This window comes from Centropristis striata, chromosome 14 (assembly GCF_030273125.1).
Source record: "Centropristis striata isolate RG_2023a ecotype Rhode Island chromosome 14, C.striata_1.0, whole genome shotgun sequence".
NCBI classification, from domain to species: domain Eukaryota; kingdom Metazoa; phylum Chordata; class Actinopteri; order Perciformes; family Serranidae; genus Centropristis; species Centropristis striata.
In genome coordinates, this window is record NC_081530.1 from 33525771 (window position 1) to 33546954 (window position 21184).

The 21184-nt window shown below is 37.2% G+C and overlaps 1 protein-coding gene across 1 annotated transcript in view; it reads left to right on the forward strand.

Moving 5' to 3' along the window:
* Positions 1–21184, forward strand: part of LOC131984784 (glutamate receptor ionotropic, kainate 5-like) — a 246158-nt gene that overhangs the window by 128523 nt on the left and 96451 nt on the right. The window contains 1 exon segment of the mRNA XM_059349754.1: positions 17225–17383. Within this exon segment, the coding sequence (XP_059205737.1) occupies positions 17275–17383 (109 nt within the window). The 5' untranslated portion in view covers positions 17225–17274.

Here is a 21184-nt window from a genome sequence, read left to right on the forward strand (position 1 = left end):
TGTTAGATGTTCTAACCAATCAGCAGAGAGGGACATTACGTCATTATGTATCATATATAAGTTGTTGCAGCCATCACTGTATAAAGAGACGTGATACAGTGTTGGAGGCGGGGCTCTGTTTCTGCTCATTCCTATGAAAGGTCCTCAGATACTTGTGCTATAAAAATAAAATGACCAAAAAAGCAACACAATTACCAAAACAAAGTTGTTGCAACCATCGGTGTATAAAGAGAAGTGATACAGTGTTGGAGGCGGGGCTCTGTTCATTCCTATGAAATATGCTCAGTGGTGCATGAAGCCATGAAAATAAAATTACCAAATAAAGACATAAAAATTAAACATTACTAAAAAAAGATGTAAAATCACCAAAAATATGTAAAATTACCAAAAAAAGTCATATAATTACCTAAAAAAACACAAACTTACCAAATAAAGACACAAAATTTCCCCCCAAAAATGAGTAAAATTACAAAAAAAAAGACATAATTGTTAAATAGCAAAGTTATAGTTTGGAAGTTCTCTCCCATCCACTCTTAGTGGACTTTGTCCTTCTTTTTACTCCATATCTTCACTCCTGCCTTTGGCTTATTATTATTTCTGCCTTGGTGTTCTTCGTAACGGCCACTAGAGGGCAGACAAATGTAAATATGGGCGGTAATAAGCTGCTGAATTTATAATTTAATATTTTGAAGTCTTGAGGGTGATTCACTCTTTTGAACTCAGGTTTGGTCTCCTCCACCTCCTGAGAAAAGTAACTGTCCCTGTAACTGTGAGATGATCCAGCAGCTGGTCCCCGGACTGACACTAAACCAACACCAGGAGCCAAAATAGGCTAAAACCCCCAGTAGTGTTATTAGTAGTAGTTATTATTAATATTAAAACATAATAATCATAGTGTGTGTACACTTTGGAAGCTGGTTATTGACAGCAAACACCTTTTTTTTAATAAAAAAAAGACATAAAAATTTCCAAAAGTTACCCAAAACCCCCCACAAAATGACCAAAAAAAGACGTAAAATGACCAAAAATTAACCACAAAGATGCAAAATGACCAAAAAAGGGCGATAAATGACTAAAAACGATGTAAAAGGTCTTAAAAAGAAAGACACAACATTACCAAATGTTACCAAAAAAAACACGAAATGACCAAAAAACAACACAAAATTACCAAAAAAGATACAAAATTAGATAAATAAAGATGAAAAATTACCATAAATTAGACTAATTGTTTGAAAAAAGACCAAATTTCCAAAAGTTACAAAAAAAAGACATAAAAATACCAAAAAATAGGACAAAAAAGCCACCAAAAAGACACAAAATTACCAATAAAGACTTAAAATGAGCAAAAAAGGTGAAAAATTACCCAAAAAAGATGAAACATTTCCCAAGAAGACATTAAATGTCTGAAAAAAAGACAAGATGCAATTTCCAAAAGTTACCAAAAAAGATGTAAAATTACCAAAACAAGACAAAAAATGACCAGAAAAAGACAAATGTCTAAAAAAAGACATACATTGACCAAAGCAAGATGTGAAATTACCAAAAAAATGTCCACATATTGGCCATAATGAATATAAGCCAAATATTCACTGTATTCAGCTCTGATTTGTTATAAAAGAGGCTAAATCCCCAGTAGAGCAGAACTAACTGTGTGTTTTGATTTATTTTTAATATAAAAGCATAATGATCAGTGTGTGTGCACAATGAAAGCTGTTTTTTTTATATACAGCAAACACCTGTTTATATAAATATATATATATATATTTTATGTCATATGTGCCGTTATTAGAGAAGCAGGATTTGTGAAACAATGCACGCTTCACTTCAAAGCTCTCTCATGTTCTGTCTTCTCCTCCAGAGACACAAACACAAACAGATAACAGCTTCTCTATCTGCACTGGATCACTGCTATTCTCTCTCTCTCTCTCTCTCTCTCTCTCTCTCTCTCTCTCTCTCCCTCCCTCTCTCTCTGTATCACTCCATCAGCTCTCTTCATATTGTCTCGTGAAGGTTAGGCTTTGACATTGGAGCCGTGCTCTTCACAAAATGAAACTGAGAGCTCAGATCTGCTGCCTCGGTGCTTTTCTCTCTCTATCTCTCTCTCTCTCTCTCTCTCTCTCTCTCTCTCTCTTTCTCTCTCTCTCTCTGAGTGAAATCCATTCATGAAGAGTCGCTGCTTCAACTCAGATCTCAGCTGATATCCCATATGTTTAGTACAAAACCACATAAAAAGAAAAACAGCGAGATATCTTCTTCTCTTTCTGCTCCTTTTGAAGCCATTAAGATAAAATGACCATAAAAGACACAAAAATAACCAAAAAAGACGTAAAACGACTAAAAATTACAGAAAAAAGACGTAAAATTACCAAAAAAAGACACAAAATGATCAAAATTTACCAAAAAAATATATCTTCTTCTCTTTCTGCTCCTTTTGAAGCCTTAAAAACAAAATGACCAAAAAGACACAAAAATTACCATAAAAGGCACAAAAATTACCAAAAAACACATAAAAATACAAAAAAGATGTAAAATTACCACAAAAACAGTCATAGAATAACCAAAAAAGACACAAAATGATCAAAAATGACCCCAAAAAATTGATAAAATTATGGAAAAAAAGACGTGTAATCTCTCTCTCACTTGGAGATTGATGAAGACAGGATTATGTAAGAGTTTAAGTCCAGAGTGAAATCCATTCATGAAGAGCCGCTGCTTCGACTCAGATCTCAGCTGATATCCCATATATTTAGTGCAAAACCAAATAAAAAGAAAAAAAAGTGAGATATCTTCTTTACTTTCTTCTCCTTTTGACGCCATAAAATTAAAGTGACCAAAAAAGACACAAAAATGACCCAAAAAAAAAGAGGTAAAACGACTAAAAATTACAAAAAAAAGACGTAAAAATACAAAAAAAGTCATAGAATTACCAAACAAAGACACAAAATGATGAAATTACTGTTATTTATTGTGAAATGATGGGGGGAAAAAGAACATGTAATTGTAAACTTATCAAAAAAAAAGACAAAAAAATAGCCAAAAGACTTAAAATGTCTTAAAAAAGACCAAAGGAAGATATGAAATTACCAAAAAAAACGTCCATATATTGTCCATGATGAATATAAGCCAAATATTCACTCTTTTAGCTGAATATATTGATGTAAAACTACATCTCAACTTGTGTTTCATGAATAAAACAGACATTTCTGGAGGAAAATAGCAGATTCAGGATCAGCTCCTGTCGGACTGTTTTCTGTCCCTTTCAGCCTTTTATTTGTGTGTTTTTTTCCGTCCCAGCTTCAGCCATGACCTCTAAAATAATACTCTCTACAGAAAAACCTCCTCCTGGTTCCTTTTAACGTGCGGCTCGCTGACAGACTTTGCCTGCCGGGAGAATATAAGCAGCACTTAGACTCTTCTTCAGGTCTGCTGCAGAGCTCGGATGTAACCCTGGTTCTCCGAGTTCCTGTTGAACCAGTCTCCGTTCTCCTCTGACCTCTGCCATCAAAAAGCATCAAGGCTCCCCGGATATTTTCTCTGTAAACTAGAGAAGTTGTTAGATCAGCAGTTTGTGAAATCGCACGTTCACAGTCACTTAAATCACCTTTCTTCCCCGTTCTGACGCTCGCTGTGACCTCCAGCAGCTCGTCTTCATGATGAATGCATTGAGTTGCTGCCATGTGATTGGCTGATCACTTATTTGCATTAACAAGCAGTTGTAGGTGTACCTAATAAAGTGGCCGGTGAGCGTGCATTCGTCTGTGTGCAATAAATAGTTTGATTTAGCAGGGAATCGAGCCCGGGCCGAAATCAAAAAAAGACCCAAAATTCCCAAAAGGTACCAAAAAAAGACATAAAATTACCAAATTAGTTTATAAAATGTCCAAAAAAGACATAAAATTACCCCCAAAAACATCATAAAATCGCCAAAAAATACATAAAATTACCCCAAAAAATTCATAAAATTACCCCAAAAAAACACAAATAGACCAAAAAAAGTCGTTAAATTACCAAATTACACAAAAAGACCAAAAATATACTTAAAATGACCAAAAAAAACACTTTTCCAAGAAGACACAACGTTGGCAAAACCCCATTTAAATGTTAATAACAAACTGAAGTACTGCTTTTATTTTGTAACAGTAAATATATATTGATGTGTGAGATAATTCTTTATTGAAAGACAATAGAAGTTTTTCTCTTCAGGTGTTCTTTATTCTAATGATGAAGTCAGAGAGTCCGACGGGTCAGACGACATCATGACACTTATAATAAAACAGAATTATTCTTTAAGACTTTTGGCTTTTGTTCAGCAGGTTTTTTGTTCAGCAGGTTTTTTTTAAGCTCATCTCTCGTGTTATTAAATTTTATGCTCAGATGATGTTAGTGTAATATCTGCTCTCAGCTGCTGTATCATAAAATTAAATGAAAGAAATTTTCATTTCATGATTCATTCATTTCCTCCTTCGCTTCTTCTCCTCCACAGGACACTAAATTAATCCTCCTCTCCTCCTCACGCCGCTGGTTTCCTCCTCCTCTCTCTCTCTCTCCTTTCTTTTCTTTTCCTTTTCATTTCCATTTCATTCCCTGTCTCCTACTTTCATTCCCTTTTCTTATCTCTCTTTCTCCTCCTTCCTTCCTTTCCTTTCCTTTCCTTTCCTTTCCTTCCCTTTCCTCTCCTCTCCTCTCCTCCTCCTCCTCCTCTTCCTCTATATCTGCTGACGGAGGAGTTTGTTGTTTCTCCTGCGGAGCTTTCACCCCGGTGGTCTGGTTCTCTCGGGTGCAGAGGAGACCCGAGGGTCAATCTGTCACCTTCACACTGCTGCAGCACCCTTCATCCCTCCTCATCCCTCCATCCTCTTCATCCCTCCATCCTCATCCCTCTCTCTCTGTGTTTCTGCTCTCTCCGTCATGTGGAAGAATTAAAACAGGAGCATGTGCAAAAATATTTCTTTCAATGAGCAAAAAACGCACAAAATTTTAGAAAAAAAAATGAAAATTTTAGAAAAAAAAGACTCAAAACGACCAAAATGACCCCAAAAAAAGTCACAAAATGACCAAAAAAAAGTCACAAAATGACCAAAAAAAGTCACAAAATGACCAGAAAATGACCAAAAATTTCCCCCCAAAAAATGACTCAAAAGACACAAAATGACCAAAAAAAGATACAAATGACCAAAATAAATTACTGCATCTTTGTTTATTTTCTCTGGACCAGCTGATGTATGTTTCTTCATCACCGTCCTGTCTGTCCTGTCCCGTCTCCGTGGGGACGTGTGTTTCCCTCACTGCTATAATATATATAACCTGACACACACACACACACACACACACACACACACACACACACGCAGAGCGACGCCCCTCTGCTTCAGATAATTTACAGTCGCTGGAATCAATCTCAGTATTAACATGTGTGTGCTGCAGGGTGCTGCTGATAAAGGGTGTGTATTGTGTGTGTGTGTGTGTGTGTGTGTGTGTGTGTGTGTGTACTGTGTGTGTGTGTGTGTGTGTGTGTGTTGCAGCTCAGTTAAAGATCTCTGGGACAAATGTCAGCAGCTTGATCAACTTTATTCCACTTGACATTTTAAGTGATTCAGAGTGTTTTGCTGGTTGCCGTGGCGACGGCTGCAGCTGGTTGGACGAGGTTCGCTCCACGTTAATGTGATGAAACTGTGGAGTCAGCGTTTCTCTGCTGCCCTTCACATCAGCTGCTTGTAGACAAACAGAAGATCTCCAGTTGTGTTCCTGACATTTATTATTATTTTATCATCACCTTTATCTGAAGAGACGGGTTTTATTAATAATTCATCCTCATTTGCTTGATTATATTTGATGATATTCTTGTCGGAAGCTTCACTGTTTTCTTGTCTGCTGCTGGTTTAACCTTCCGAACCCCAACAAGCTCTTTTTACACTTTTTACTCACTGTGGCCTGCAAAATATATTTTATACATATAAAATATCTATAAATTTATAAGTCCTGCATTTCTATGGAATCAGCACAATCATGGTTTGAAGAAGGAACAACTCAAACGTTTCTTTGTGCAGAATAACACAGTTAGAATGCTAGAAAACAGAAAAAAGAAAAGTTAAATTTCTCTGATGAATTATTATTATTATTTTAAAATTATAATTATTATTATTTAAATAAAGAATAAAATGGAATTCATATATAGACGCAATTCCAAGTGTAATACATGTTGCAAAAAATGACAGAAAAAAGATGTAAAATGTTTTTTCTAAAAAATTCTATAAAAAAAGACACAATATTGCCAAAAGGCGCAAAAAAGACACAAAATGACCAAAGAAGACACACAATGACCCCCCAAAAACACAAAATGACCAGAAAACAGGCACACAATAATTAAAAAAGACACAAAAAAGAAACTGATAAAACTGATAAAACTGAAAAAATGATAAAAAAGACACTAAATGACCAGGAAACGACACAAAACGACCAAAAAAGACATAAAATGACAAGAAAAGGCATAAAATAGACACAAAAAATAAACAAAACGAACAGGAAAGACACAAAATTATTTAAAAAAGACACAAAAAAGAAACAAAATGATAAAAAAGCCACAAAATGGCCAAAAAAGATACAAAATTACTAAAAAACACACAAAATGACTAAAAAATATACAAAATGACCAAAAAAAGCCACAAAATGACACAAAACAGATACAAAATGACCGAATAAAAGCCACAAAATTACCAAAAAAGACACAAAATGACACAAAATGACACACAATTACTAATTAATACACAACATAACCAAAAAAAAAAAATGACCCAAAAAAGACACAATTTGACCTAAAAATGGCACATAATGGGCAGGAAAAGACACCAAATTACAACAAGATGGATATAAAATTAAAGAAGAAACATCTAGGTGTCTTGTTGTCTCGTGTCTTGTTGTGTGTCCTCCTGTTGTGTGTCCTCCTGTTGTGTGTCCTCCTGTTGTGTGTCCTCCTGCGTCGATACCTCCCGCTCTCGTTCTGAATGATCTGATGAATAATGTGGCGTGAAGCTCTTCAGCTTGTCGATAAGTGTCTCTGCCACCAAGACGGATCCTCTGCGTCTCTGCTGCCGCGGAGCGATAAGCTCTCAATAACCTCTCATGTTTTCTACCAGAAAATGGATAAATAGCTTCACACGGCAGGAAACTCCACTCTTCATCGTTCTTCTTCCCATCAAACCCTCGTTTGCTCCTCTCGAATATAAAACTGTGATCTGCAGGCTGCCTCTGCTGTTTGCTCATGTTTTATGCATCAGTGTGGATGAACTGTGAACATATGGAGCCATGTTGAGCTCATTTAAAGCAAATGGGAGTCAAAATGACTAATTACAGTCATTGTAGTGTTTCAGCTCACAGTTCAGCAGCAGCAGAGAGTTTTAATCCTTCTGTAGGTGGAATAGATGAGCCACAGGTGTTTAACCCTCTGGAGTTCTTCATAACGTAAAAAAAAGACACAAAAATGACCAAAAAAGACACAAAATGACTAAAAAAGACACAAAATGACTAGAAATAAGACACAAAATGACAAAAAAAGAGACAAAATGACTAAAAAAAGACACAATAAGACACAAAATGACTAGAAAAAAGACCAAAAAAAAATGACCAAAAAAAACACAACAACAGACACAAAATGACCAAAAAAGACACAACAACAGACACAAAATGACCAAATAAGACACAAAATTACTAAAAAAGACAAAAAATTACTAGAAAAGACACAAAATTACTAGAAAAGACACAAAATTACTAGAAAAAAAGAGACAAAATGATAAAAAAAGACACAAAATGACTTGAAAAGAGATACAAAATGACAAAAAAGACACAAAATGACAAAAAAATGACAAAATGTCCAAAAAAAGACACAGAAAGACACAAAATGACTAGAAAAAAAGACACAAAATGACCAAAAAGACACAACAACAGACAGACAATGACCAAATAAGACACAAAAAAGACATGAAAAGGATTCAAAAATGTCCAAGACTCCATAGAGTTAAAACACTGAGACAGATCTACGTTATTATAGAGCCAGCAGCTGTAAAGCAGCTACAGGAATGTTTTAATAATAAAAATATTCTGTGGCATCCCACTGCACCATCTGGAATACGAGAGAAATGTTTTCAGGACCAAGAAATGTTCTAGAAAATGTTAAAAATGCTAAAATTAAAAAAAAGTAACCTTTTTGTGAAGTCTTTTTCATCTTCTTTATATTATATTCTTATAACGTGACAAATCTGCTGTCAGTGAACATGTTGATGATGCGTTCAGGATCAGCACGTTGTGACTGTTTGCAGGTTATTCTGGTGTTTGCTGGTGCAGACTAATATCTGGGAGAGAGGATGGTTGCATGATGTCATCTTTATTGGCGTTCTTCCACCGTCAGCAGAGGAAAGAGAGCAGAGCATAAACACTGATCATCTCCACTGATGCTTGTTAGTTTGTTTGTTTGTTTGTGTTTACTACAGACATGCTGACATGACTTCATCAGTCTCAGAAAAGCAGATTCAGTAAAAACAATCTGTCTTATTTCTTATTCATGATAAACCTTTACAGAGAAGGTTCCTGTTGGCTCTTATTGTCGGTGAGCAGCGTGTCAGAAAAAACAATTATCATATTTCATTTCATTCCAGTTTCTCAGCTGCAGCCGTAAACAAAGTTCCCGCCTGATGAAATGAAAACGCATCAATACGAGCTTCTTCTGACACACTTTTTATCGGATTCCATTAAAAACTAGATTCAAAATTCAAAAACCAAAAAGACACAAAATGACCAGAAAAAAAACACAAAATGACCACAAGATAGATATAAAATTAAAGAAGAAACATCTGGTAGTGAATATTTTCACTACTAAAAAAAGACACAAAAAAGAAACAAAATGATAAAAAAGACACAAAATGACCAAAAAAGACACAAAATTACTGAAAAAAAAGACACAAAATAACAAAAAAAAAGACAGATAATGACCCCTCAAAAAGCACAAAATGACCAGAAAAAGACACAAAATTATTAAATAAAGACACAAAAAAGAAACAAAATGACCAAAAAGACACAAAATGACCAGAAAAAAGACACAAAATGACTAAAAAAAGACACAAAAAAGAAACAAAATGATAAAAAAGACACAAAATGATTAAAAAAGACACAAAATGACTAAATAAGACACAAAATGACTAAAAAAGACACAAAATTACAAAAAAAAGACACAAAATTAGCCCAAAAAAAAATCATATTTCATTTCGTTCCAGTTTCTCCAGCTGCAGCCGTAAACAAAGTTCCCTCTTGAAGAAATGAAAACGCATCAATACGAGCTTCTTCTGACACACTTTTTATCTGATTCCATTAAAAACTATATTGTCGCGGGTCGTTCTGAGCGGGAATCGAACCCCTCTCTCTCTCTCCTCTCTCTCTGTGGCGTGTCAGCAGCTGAATGAGGATTAGCATTAATGTCGTTATTGTGGTTTGAGTCAGCAACACTCCAGCTTCATGATGCCGCTGCTGCAAAACAAAATCTCCTTATCCCCCGAGGAGAAAACGCTAATATCCTATATTTAGGTGAGCATTAAGATCCATTAACAGAGAGAGAGAGAGAGAGAGAGAGAGAGAGAGAGAGAGAGAGATTCATCCAGAGCTGCTTTATTGAGGGGAGAAACCTTATTATTATTATTATTTACCTCTAATGCAGCTAAAGAGGGGTGTGTGTGTTTGCGCCTGTGTATGTGTGTGTGTGTGTGTTTGTGCACCTGTGCGTGTATGTGTGTGTTTGCGCCTGTGTATGTGTGTGTGTGTTTGCACCTGTGTGTGTGTGTGTGTGTGTTTGCACGTGTGTGTCTGTGTGTGTGTGTTTATGTCTGTGTCCGTGCATGTGTGTCTGTGTATGTGTGTATGTTTGTCTGTTTGTGTCTGTATGTGTGTGTGTGTGTGTGTGTCTCTTTTCGCGTGCATGTGTCTATGTGTGTGTCTGTGTGTTTGTGTATGTTTGTCTGTTTGTGTCTGTATGTGTGTGTGTGTGTGTGTGTGTGTGTCTCTTTTCGCGTGCATGTGTCTATGTGTGTGTCTGTGTGTTTGTGTGTGTTTGTGTGAGTGTCTGTATGCGTGTGTCTCTGCATTTGTGTGTGTGTTTGTGTCTGTGTGTGTGTGTGTGTGTGTGTGTGTGTGTGTGTGTGTGTGTGTGTGTGTGTGTGCAGCAGTTAAAGTCATATTTCCTCTATATAACCTTTATGTGATGCTGTGATTTGGAGGTTTAGAGGTTTAGAGTCTCTGGTCTCCTTTGGTTCAGAAGGTGTGTTTTCTGTGTGTTTTCCTGTGTTTTAACCCTTCGTGCTGCAGGTTCAGAAGGTGTGTTTTCTGTGTGTTTCCTGTGTGTTTTCCTGTATTTAACCCTTTGTTCTGCTGATCCGTGTTGACCGCAGCTCCTCCAGAGTTCAGCTGGAGATCCTTTTGTCCCGCTCAGCTAAATCTCTAAAGCTCTGCAGGGATTTCTGTTGACGGCTGTGATGTTTATGTAAAGTCAACACTGATGTTCCAGCTTTATTTCAGGGTTTTATTACTCAACCCTTTTATCTGTTGGTAGAGGCTAAACTGAGCTCCATGAACTCTATTCAGTCTGACAGGAAACAGTCTGTGTCTTCACAAACCAAATCTGGGACAGACTTCTGCCTTTGAAGAAGACTGAAGTTACCATGACGATGGTGGCAGATTTACCACGACAACACTCTTGTTTCTGACACATTCTGAGCAAAAAAAAGACATAAAATGACCACAAAAAGACATTAAATTAAAACAGGACACAAGAAGAACAAATAAAAAAAGAGAAAAAATTCCCAAAATAAGACAACATTTCTTAAAAAGACACAAAAAGACACATAATGACAACAAAAATACGTAGAAATATCAAAAAAAAGACACAGAAAGACCAAAAAAAGATCATCAAATGTACAGAATGAAGTAAAATAAAGTGACAAAAAAGACGTAAAATGACAAAAAAGAGAGACAAAATTTCCAAAAAAGACACAAAATGACCACAAAACACATGAAATTACCAAAAAAGAAAAACAAAATGATCACAAAAAGACCAAAAAGACATACAAATAAAAAAAGACACAATAAGACCAAAAAAGAGATAAAATTCCAAAAATAAGACATTTCTTAAAAAAGACACAAAATGACAGCAAAAAGACATAAAAATATCAAAAAAGACACCAAAAAACAGATCATCAAATGTACAGAATGAAGTAAAAGAACGTGACAAAAAAAGACAGAAAATGACTAAAAAAGAGGACAAAATTTTTGTGTCTTTTTTGGTCATACTACATCTTTTTTTGTATTTTTTTGTGATTTTTGGTCATATTGCGTATTTTTGGGGTAATTTTATGTCTTTTTTTGAGGGTATTTCTGTGTCTATTTTGGTCATATTACCACTTTTTTTGGTACATTTATGTCTTTTTAGGGTCATTTTGTGCCTTTTTGGGGTAATTTTGTGTCTTTTTTGGTCATATTACAACTTTTTTGGTAATTTTATGTCTTTTTTTGGTAAATTTATGTCTTTTTTGGGGGTCCGGCCTCCTCTTTGTGGAGTAACTATCTTCATGTAAATGTGTATCGGATCTCTAAAGTCCTGTCAGAGACTCGGGGATCCTTCCTGTTGGTGTGTTTGTTCTCCAGCAGGCTCTGAGCCTGGTGTGTCCTCAGGAACGTTTGTTTGTTTTGTCGTTGTGACCCTCGCCGTCTTCTCTTATGAAGCTGATGAAGCGGGATGTGGAGCCTCCCGCTCGGCGCCGCTCGCTGTAAGTCTGAGCGAATGAGTGTCAGCTAAACGCCTCCCATGTAAAGCGAGCAGGGACTGAAGGCGGCTAATGGAGCCGAGGCTGTGATTAGCCTCGGAGCTGCTGCAGTGAACTGCAGTGGCGGTTTGGTATCAGCGGGGTCCCGCCGGCTCTGTTCGCTCGCTGACATGATAGCACTTCCTGCAGGAAAGACCCTAATTAATTGTTATCATCATTTGTTTATTTGCCTGCAGCCATTTCTCATTTCCCGTCTCAGCTCACCATCACGTCTCTTTCTGCCCAATTTTCTGTCACTCACACTGCTGCCTTCATATTCTCTGCTTTCTTTCTTCATTTGTCACTTTGTTGTCTTCTGTCTTTGTCTCTCTCTCTCTCAGTTTGTCCTTCTGTCTCTCTCTCGGTGCCGTGTTTCCCTTCTCGCTGTCTCCAAGGCTCTCTTCCTCTCTCTTCCTCGGCTGAGTTTGTTCGCTCTCTTGGCAGGATTGTTGGCAAACAGCGAGTTGTTTTGAAGGTTCATTCTGGAGCTCGGTCTGCTCAGGAGTCCTCCAACAAAAACTCTCTTTTGGCTGCGCAAAAAGTCAAAATTATTTTCAGTTTGCAAACTTCATGAGCGAAGAAGAAACTTGAAAGTTGAGGGTTGAAAAATGAATAAGTGATTGATGGTAATGGAACAGGCTTTTTGTCTTCTTTATTAATAGTTTTAGTCCTGGAAACAAACATGCTCCATTCAGAAAAAATATGTTTTAACAGCAGTGTTCTTGCAGACAGACCTGACAAAGAATCAATTCAGCATCATGTTGTAGCTATTTCTGCATCATTTTCATCAATTTATTGACTGATTAATGCATTAAATCCCTAGAAATTTGCCAAATAACACAAACGCATCCCCTAATTTAAACCTAAAATAATCTCAGTGTTTCCGGTAACTTTCTGTGTTATTCATTTTGTGTTTCAGCCTCTTTAAAACTCCTTAAACTGTTCAACAACCCATAAAAACTCCCTAATAAATATTATCAATTTATTTATAACTTTGATCAAACCAGACTCCATTTAGAAAACAAACATTTTAACAGTAGTTTTCTTGTGTTCTTACAGACAGACCTGACAAAGCATCAATTCAGACTTTTTCCACATCAGCATCATGTTGTAGTTATTTTAGAATCCTTTTCATCCATTTTCTGACATTGAATCATAGATAAATCACTCTATTTTGGCTTCATACTGTTGTATTAGTGCTGTACCAGCATTCATCCAGACACCAATCAATTTCACTGAGCTGTGTGCACCTCCAGCATCATATCATTGATCTACTGCATTTGGTTTTCCGTTGTGTCTGGGACTTCACAGCTGGTATACAAGTAGCTGATTATTACTGCTTCGGTTGATGACGGACAGCCTCGCACGGGGCACCAATTTGTAGTTATTTAAGCGTCCTTTTGGTCCGTTTATTGGCATTAAATCAGAGCTGAATAACTTGGCTTCATACTGAACCAATAACATGAAAGTATGTCTTAATTCAAACCTATATAACTTTTGGTGTTATTTGTTTTGTGTTTCAGCCTCTTAAATACTCCTTAAACTCCCTAATAAATGATATACATTGATTTATAGCTCTGATCGAACCAAACTCCATTCAGAAAACCATCATTTCAACAGTAGTTTTCCTGTGTTCTTACAGACAGATGTGACAAAGCATCAATTCAGACTTTTAACACATTAGCGTCATGTTGTAGTTATTTCTGAATCCTTTCTATTCATATACTTACATTCAATTACACCTAAATCACTTTATTTTGGCTTCATACTGCTGTATTAGTGCTGTACCAGCATTCATCCAGACACCAACCAATTTCACTGAGCTGTGTGCACCTCCGGCATCATATTACTAATCTACTGCATTTGGTTTTCCGTCGTGTCTGGGACTTCACAGCTGGTATACAAGTAGCTGTAGTGATTATTACTGCTGAGGTTGATGATTGACAGCCTCGCACAGGGCACCAATTTGTAGTTATTTAAGCGTCCTTTTGGTCCGTTTATTGGCATTAAATCACAGCTGAATAACTTTAATTTGTCTTCATACTGAACCAACAACATAAAAGCATGTCTTAATTCATACCTATATAACTTTTGGTGTTATTTGTTTTGTGTTTCAGCTTGTTAAATACTCCTAAAACTCCCTAATAAATGATATACATTGATTTATAACTCTGATCGAACCAACTCCATTCAGAAAACCATCATTTTAACAGCAGTTTTCTTATATTCTTACAGACAGACCTGACAAAGCATCAATTCAGACTTTTTCCACATCAGTAGCATGTTGTAGTTATTTCTGCATCCTTTCTATTAATTTATTGCAATGAAATCACAGATAAATCACTTTATTTTGGCTGCATACTGCTGGAGTAACACTGTACAGGCAGTCATCCAGACACAGTTCCTGGAGAAGACGATGGAAAGTCTGTTTGTCTTGCTTTTATTTGGTTTTTGGATGTATCTGTGACTTCCAGACTTGATCGGGTAACATATATAAATACAATAATATAGTATATAAGTGAGGTGAAATTCACATTGTGCCTGGTTTGAACGCAGCATTATTTACCACTGAGGGAAGCTGTTTCTGTGTCTCCTTCTAATGAAATCATTCCTCTCTAACTGTTTTTTTTTTCACACGATTTAGAAGAGCTTTTAACCAACAGCCTGGAAACACTGCAGATAATAATCAGCATGTGTTATAATTATCAGTCATTCAGCTTAAAACACTTACATCATCATTATCATCATCATCATCTCCCTTCCTCTCTACCTCTTTTATCTCCTCCTCTTCATCTCTTCATCTCCTCATCTCTCGCTCTCTCCTCCGCCGCCGAGCTCGTCTCGATCGACTCGAGCCAATTTAAATTCCATTTGGGAATCTCATTTAAATTCATGTGGGACGCCTCATTGGCGGGGCAGTGATAAACATTTAGCGAGGGGCGGGTTAAACAAATCACAAACGTGTTGTTGGCGAGGAGCGGCCGAGTTACAGGAACAAGACTCGACCAGAGACGGAGAGATGTTGCTCTGACATGGAAGCATTTAAATCACACACACACACACACACACATTCTTGTACTTCTATATTTGTGAGGACCCTCATTGTAACAGTGAATTCCCTTGCAAGGTTATAATAGTTTGGGATTTTTCATTAGTTTTAGTTTTAATTTTGTTGTGAATTTTTGTTTTCAAATTAGTTTTCAGAGTGAGTTTGCTAGTTTTAGTTTAGTATTTTTTTTTTTAAATGCTTCAGTTTTAGTTTAGTTTTCATTAGTTTTAGTTTTTTGTAATGGGGTATTTGTTGGGTGGGAGATTAAAAGAGGTCACAGTAAATTTTACCTTTATTTCCTTTGCCTTATCGATCTTCATCATGTATGAAAAAAGGTGACAAAGATGAAAACGAAGGACACTTTCACTATAATTTTAGTTTTAGTTAGTTTTGTAACCACACAATACAGTTTCAGTTAATTATCATTATCATGTAACCTTTAACCCTTAAAACAAAGTCTGAAATCTCAAAAAAGCCTTTAAAGAAGTGAGGACCGGCCGAAATGTCCTCACTTTGCAAAAAATGTCCTCACTCTGTTGGTTAAAAACGTGTTCTGGTCCTCACTATGTGGGAAGTACAAGAACACACACACACACACACACACACACACACACATGCATCTGCTAATGAAAAAACCTCTCTCAGTCTCTCTAATCTACTTTGAAGATTTGGACTGGTTTCGTCATGCTCGCTCGCTCAGCCATTTTAAATCTCTCTCTCCCTCTGCAACATGTGATCATCTCTCTCTGTTGTTCTACAATATTTCCTCCCTCTTTCTTTTCTTTCCTGTCTCTGTCTCTGCTGTGTTGTCTGACGACATCCCATCCACACCTAAACACTCTGCGCCCATGCTGCTTTTTTAGCTAATTTTCCATTCACTTTTAAACACAGAAGCAACAGGGAAATCTTTTCTTCTTTGTCCTCGTTTATTCAGCAAACAATGAAACTGTTGATCATAGTTCTGTCTCTGTAGACTCAGTTTGTCCTCCTCTCTCACCTGCTGGGTGGGCAGTTGGTAGAGCGGTCGCTCATTGATCAGAAGGTTGGTGGTTCGATCCCCGACCATGGCAGCCTACATGTTGAAGTGTCCTTGAGCAAGATACTGAACCCCAAATTGCTCCCGATGCTACGTTCATCGTGGTTGAATGAATTTCCAATGGTGGCAGGTGGCACCAGTTAGCCTCGGCCACCAGTATGAATGTGTGTGTGAAGGGGTGAATGAACGTAGTGTGTAGTGTAAAGCGCTTTGGATAAAGTCCATTTACCATGCTCTGTGTTTTATTTACTTCTAATTTAGTTTTCCAGTAATACGAGAAAAAAAAGAAGAAAAAAGACATAGAATGACTGGAGATTGGAGCCAATCGCTCATTGGAGTCTATGGGTGGTGCTGTCGTTTAGGTTGGAGATCTTGTTGAGTAATCTAGTAATTCTTAAAGTTTCTTGATTGTTGAATTGGAAAAAAAGTTTTAGGTAATTTATGTCTATCTGGGGCAATTGTGTTTTTTTTTAGCTAGCTTTATGTCTTTTACTGGTCATTTATTTATTATTTTTGATTTTGTGTCTATTTTTGGTACTTACGTCTTTTAGGGAAATTTTTGGGGTAATTTTGCCTTTTTTCTAGTTTTGTATCTTTTCTTAGTCATTTTACATCTTTTTTTAGGTAACTTTTTCTGGTCATTTATGTCTTTTTGTGGTAACTTTCTGTCTTTTTGAAGTTATTTCGTGTCTTTTTGGGTCATATTACACCTTTGTGGTAATTTCGCCCTTTTTTATTTGCTAATTTTGGTTATTTTTTGTTTGATTTTGTGTCTATTTTGGGTACTTACGTCTTTTGGGGTAATTGTATCTATTTTTTGGTCATATGTCTTTTTTAGGTAACTTTGTGTATTTTCTAATTTTTTTGTAATTTCACATCTTTTTCAAAGAAACTGTTTCTTTACAGCCACTTTTTATTTCTGTCTCTCCAGACTCCAGTCAGTCCTGCTCCTCTCTCACCTGCTCTGTGTTTTAATAACTTCTAATTTAGTTTCCCAGCTCTGGTTTTAATCGTCACACACTCATATTCCTCAGTGTGTCGGTGAGTTGCGGAGGCGGCGTTCTCTGCTTAGCAACTTTGACTGCAGTCACTGTGGGGACCGTGTGCACGCTGGCCGGCGTTGCCAGGAAGCTCGTCACTGCTTGCACACATTTCTCTTTATGTTTAGAAAACAGTGATGAGTTGTGAACAGTGAACAGTTACTCTGCTCAGCGACTTGTTGCATGTTGTAAAACATGTGCAGCAGCTTTAGAACCCAAAGTTGTGGGATGTTGAGTAGTAACGAGTCCTCCCGTCCTGCAGGTGGCGGTACAGGCAGCCAGCAGACCATTCTCCATGAGGAGCAGTGGAAGATGCCGGCTCTGCCAGCACTGCTGCTGTCGATTTACCTCGCCGTCCTGCTGCTGACCATGGCACCGCTCTCCTTCAGCCAGGCCAACACGCTGTCTGCTGTCCGCATGGGTGAGTACCACACCGACCTGTCTGTCTGTCTGTCTGTCTGCTGCTGCAAACACTGAAAACTTTAAGAGTTTATGGCTTTGTTTGAACTCCAAGTTTATGATCCATGTGTAGTGTTGTCATTGCATTTACCGGACAAATGAAACTTCAAACTAATTTGGTACGGGAACTGATTTGAAGCTGCTGGTCTTTGCTTGGAACTTGTTGGTCTTGAATCTTGAATTGTCCAATTGTCTTTGTGAAAAGACCAGTACTTCTGGGATCTGGTTCTGCCAACAGATATCTGGGCCGATACGTCCTCTTCAGGTGGGCTCCTAGATGATTTGGTCCAGTGTTCTGCCTCTTTGCTCTGCATGCAACCAGAACATGATGGGTCAAAACTATTCAGACTATAAACAGAAACCAGATACCAAAATGTTGTCCCACAGATTCTGCAGAGATCTGTTTGTAGAGATCAGGACTTGTTGGTGTTGGCCTTAAACTCGACTTGATCTGGACTTCACAGCAAAGACCTGAGGCTTACATGTAGAGGTGGGTAAAGAAATTAAATTTTGTGGACATTAACTGTCTCACGTCTAAAAAGTGGTCGCTCCTTCGCATCTGCAGCTTTCAAAAGAGGTATTTGGTGTCATTGTACGCCTTCCAGGGGTTTTATAATCCAACATGGAACAACAGTTTTTGGGGAGTTTATCCAAACCATATTGATCTGTTTCTTTGCATAATAATCCATATTTCCGCGATAAAACGATGTTGTTTTGGTGCTAGCCACTAACTGGTAGCCACAGGATGTCTCAGCATGCATCTGGCGGAGAATGACCAATCAAAGCGAGCCCCCCGGCAGTTGAAAAAGACCATTACATTTATGTTTTTGTGTGTGGTTTTACTATATTTCTGTAAAATCAAATTTCCGCTTTATTTGTTCCTTTGTCTTCAGGGTTATATAACTTTTTGCACATTCATGTGACATATGACAGAACCATTTATTCTGGTAGCACTGGTAGTCCTGAAAAAACGGTGTATGTTACTTTGTTCTGCATCAAAGGGTTGAAGAAATACATGCATGTAACAAAAAAAAAAACAGGCGAAAATAAACAGGAAAAATTTGCTTAGACTCCCTAGGGTTAAATGCAGTTAAACAGTTAAGTCGCAATATATTGTATCGCCATACTCACCATATCGCAAAATGATAAAAATCGCAATAATATCGTATCGTGACTCAAGTATCGTGATAAAATCGTATGGTGGGGCCAACTTTGTCGTGACTCGTCATACAGGAGTAGAGTAAGAGAGAAGTTTGAACTGGAGTGGACTGGTGGAGTGGTCGTAGTTGGCGGGTTTTCTAAATGTTTGTCTGGCTGGTTGGTTGAACTGTTGTAAGAGTTGTTGAATGCAGACACAGTTGGGACGATCGAAAAACTTAATTAGAAGCATAAACAAGACTGTTTCATCAAAGCTCTTGGTAAAAAGTGTCCTTATTTACCCAGAATCCTCCTTTTCTCTCTCTGTATTAACCCCCTCTCTCCCTCTCTCTCCAGTTGAAAAGATAAACTCTTTCTTCCTGTTCCTCCTCCTCCGTTTTGTTGTGTTTGTCTCGCTCTCCTCTTGTGTTTCCGTCTCGTTTTGTTTCTCCTCTCACCACCCACCGCTGTCTCTGTTTGCCATCTTGATTCCTTTCACACTATCTCTTTGCTTTGTTTGTCTTTTTACGAGCCCCTCGAGGCCTCGCTTTGTCTCCGCCGCTCGCTCTCTCACTCGCTCTCTCGCTCTGCGTCTCCACTCCTCCTCCTTCTCCTCCTCGTTTTGTTTCCGTCCCAGGTTGGATCATTTGTAGACTCACATAAACTCTGCAGAAACTGGATCAGAGAGCGTCTCCGTAGCTTCGTTTTAATGCTCACATACTTATATTCCTCAATGTGTGCTTCTTTTTTGGTCATACTATGTCTTTTTTTCTATGTTTTGTGTCATTTTACGCATTTTTGTGGTATTTTTGTCTGTTTTTGGTGATATGTCTTTTTGGGGTCATTTTTTTTGCTAATTTTGTGTCTTTTCCTAGACATTTTACGTCTTTTTTGGTCGATACAGAGTCTATGGGCGGTGCTGTCATTTAGGTTGGAGATCTTGTTGCATAATCGAGTAATTCTTAACTTTCTTTATTGCTGAGTTGAAAATGGTTATAGCTAATTTTGCATCTTTTGGGAGTAATTTTGCCTATTTCAGTCATATTATGTCGTTTTCAGGTAATTTTGTAACTTTTTGCTAATTTTGTGTCTTTTTTTAGGTAATTTTATGTCTATTCAGGGTAGTTTTGTGCCTTTTTTAGGTAATTTCTCCTCCTTTTGGGGTAATTTCCCATCTTTTTTCAGTCATATTATGTCTGTTTGAGGTACTTTTCTCTTTTTCTTGCTAATTTTGTGTCTTTTCTTGGTCATTTTTGGTCTTATTTGTGATTTTGTGTCCTTCTTTAGTGATTTTACATCTTTTTCATAGAAACTGCTGATGGCAGGCAGTTCAGAAACTGGATCGGCGAGCTTCTCCGTGGCGTCCCGCTGTGATTAACGGCGAGGCCTTGCGCTGACGCCTCAATCACGGCCGCAGAAGAAGATTAGCTCCAATAAAAGCTGAGACTTAACGCCGGAAGTAAAAGTTTAGCTCTCTCCTGGCAGCAGATAAGATTTTATTCCCTGAGTTCAGATCCCTGCTGCTGTTATCTCGCCGTGGCCACTTACATGCAAGCTGCCATGGCAACCGGTCGCCTGGCAATGTGTAATGGGTCACCTTTCACTCTTCCATTAATAACAGCTGACTGCTACACACACACTTATATCTGACTCATGCACATGTGTGATGAGTGAAAATAACAGAAGTCACACAAAGAAAATTATAGAGAAGAACTCAGCTGCAGAAATACGACTCCAGCCTCATTAAACACATTATAAGAGTTGTAGCATTTCACACCTTTTTTTCTACATCTTTCTTCTCCCGAACAAACAACATCTCACTTCCGTTGGTTCTCACTCAAGACAGTTAACTTTTTATAATTATACAGTTTGATTTGCAGCCCAAAGGCTCTGTAATTTATATAAAAACAGCTGGTTTTAACAAACAGGATCCTTAAATCTGTAAAGGCTGTGGATGAATCTACATAAATGTAGAAGACACAAAATTATCCCAAAAATATGTAAAATTACCAAAAAAGACGTATAATGACTATGAAAAAAGACAAAATCACCCAAAAAAGACAAAATGACATAACATGACCAAACGAATGCAAAATTACCCCCAAAAGATGTAAAATTACCAAAAAAAAAGATGTACAATGACTAAAAAAAGATGTGAAATTAGCCCAAAAAGACATAATATGAGTAAGAAAAGGCACAAAATACGAATAAAAGACATAAATTACCCAAAAAAGACACAAAATGACAAAGAAAAGACACAATATTACCTCAAAGACATACATGACCAAAAAAAGACACAAATTCCCCGCAAAAATATGTAAAATTAACTTCAAAAGACGTAAAAAATTACTAAAAAAAGACACAAAATGACCCCAAAAATATGTAAAATTACCAAGAAAGACAAAAATTGACAAAGAAAAAAAGACAAAATCACCAAAAAAGACAAAATGACATATGACCAAAAAAAGATGCAACTTTACCCCCAAAAGATGTAAAATTACCTAAAAGAGATGTAAAATGACTATGAAAAGACACAAAAATTACAAAAATAAAAACACAAATGACCAAAAAAAGACACAAAATTACCCGGAAAAAAGACACAAAATAACAAAAAAGGACAAATTTA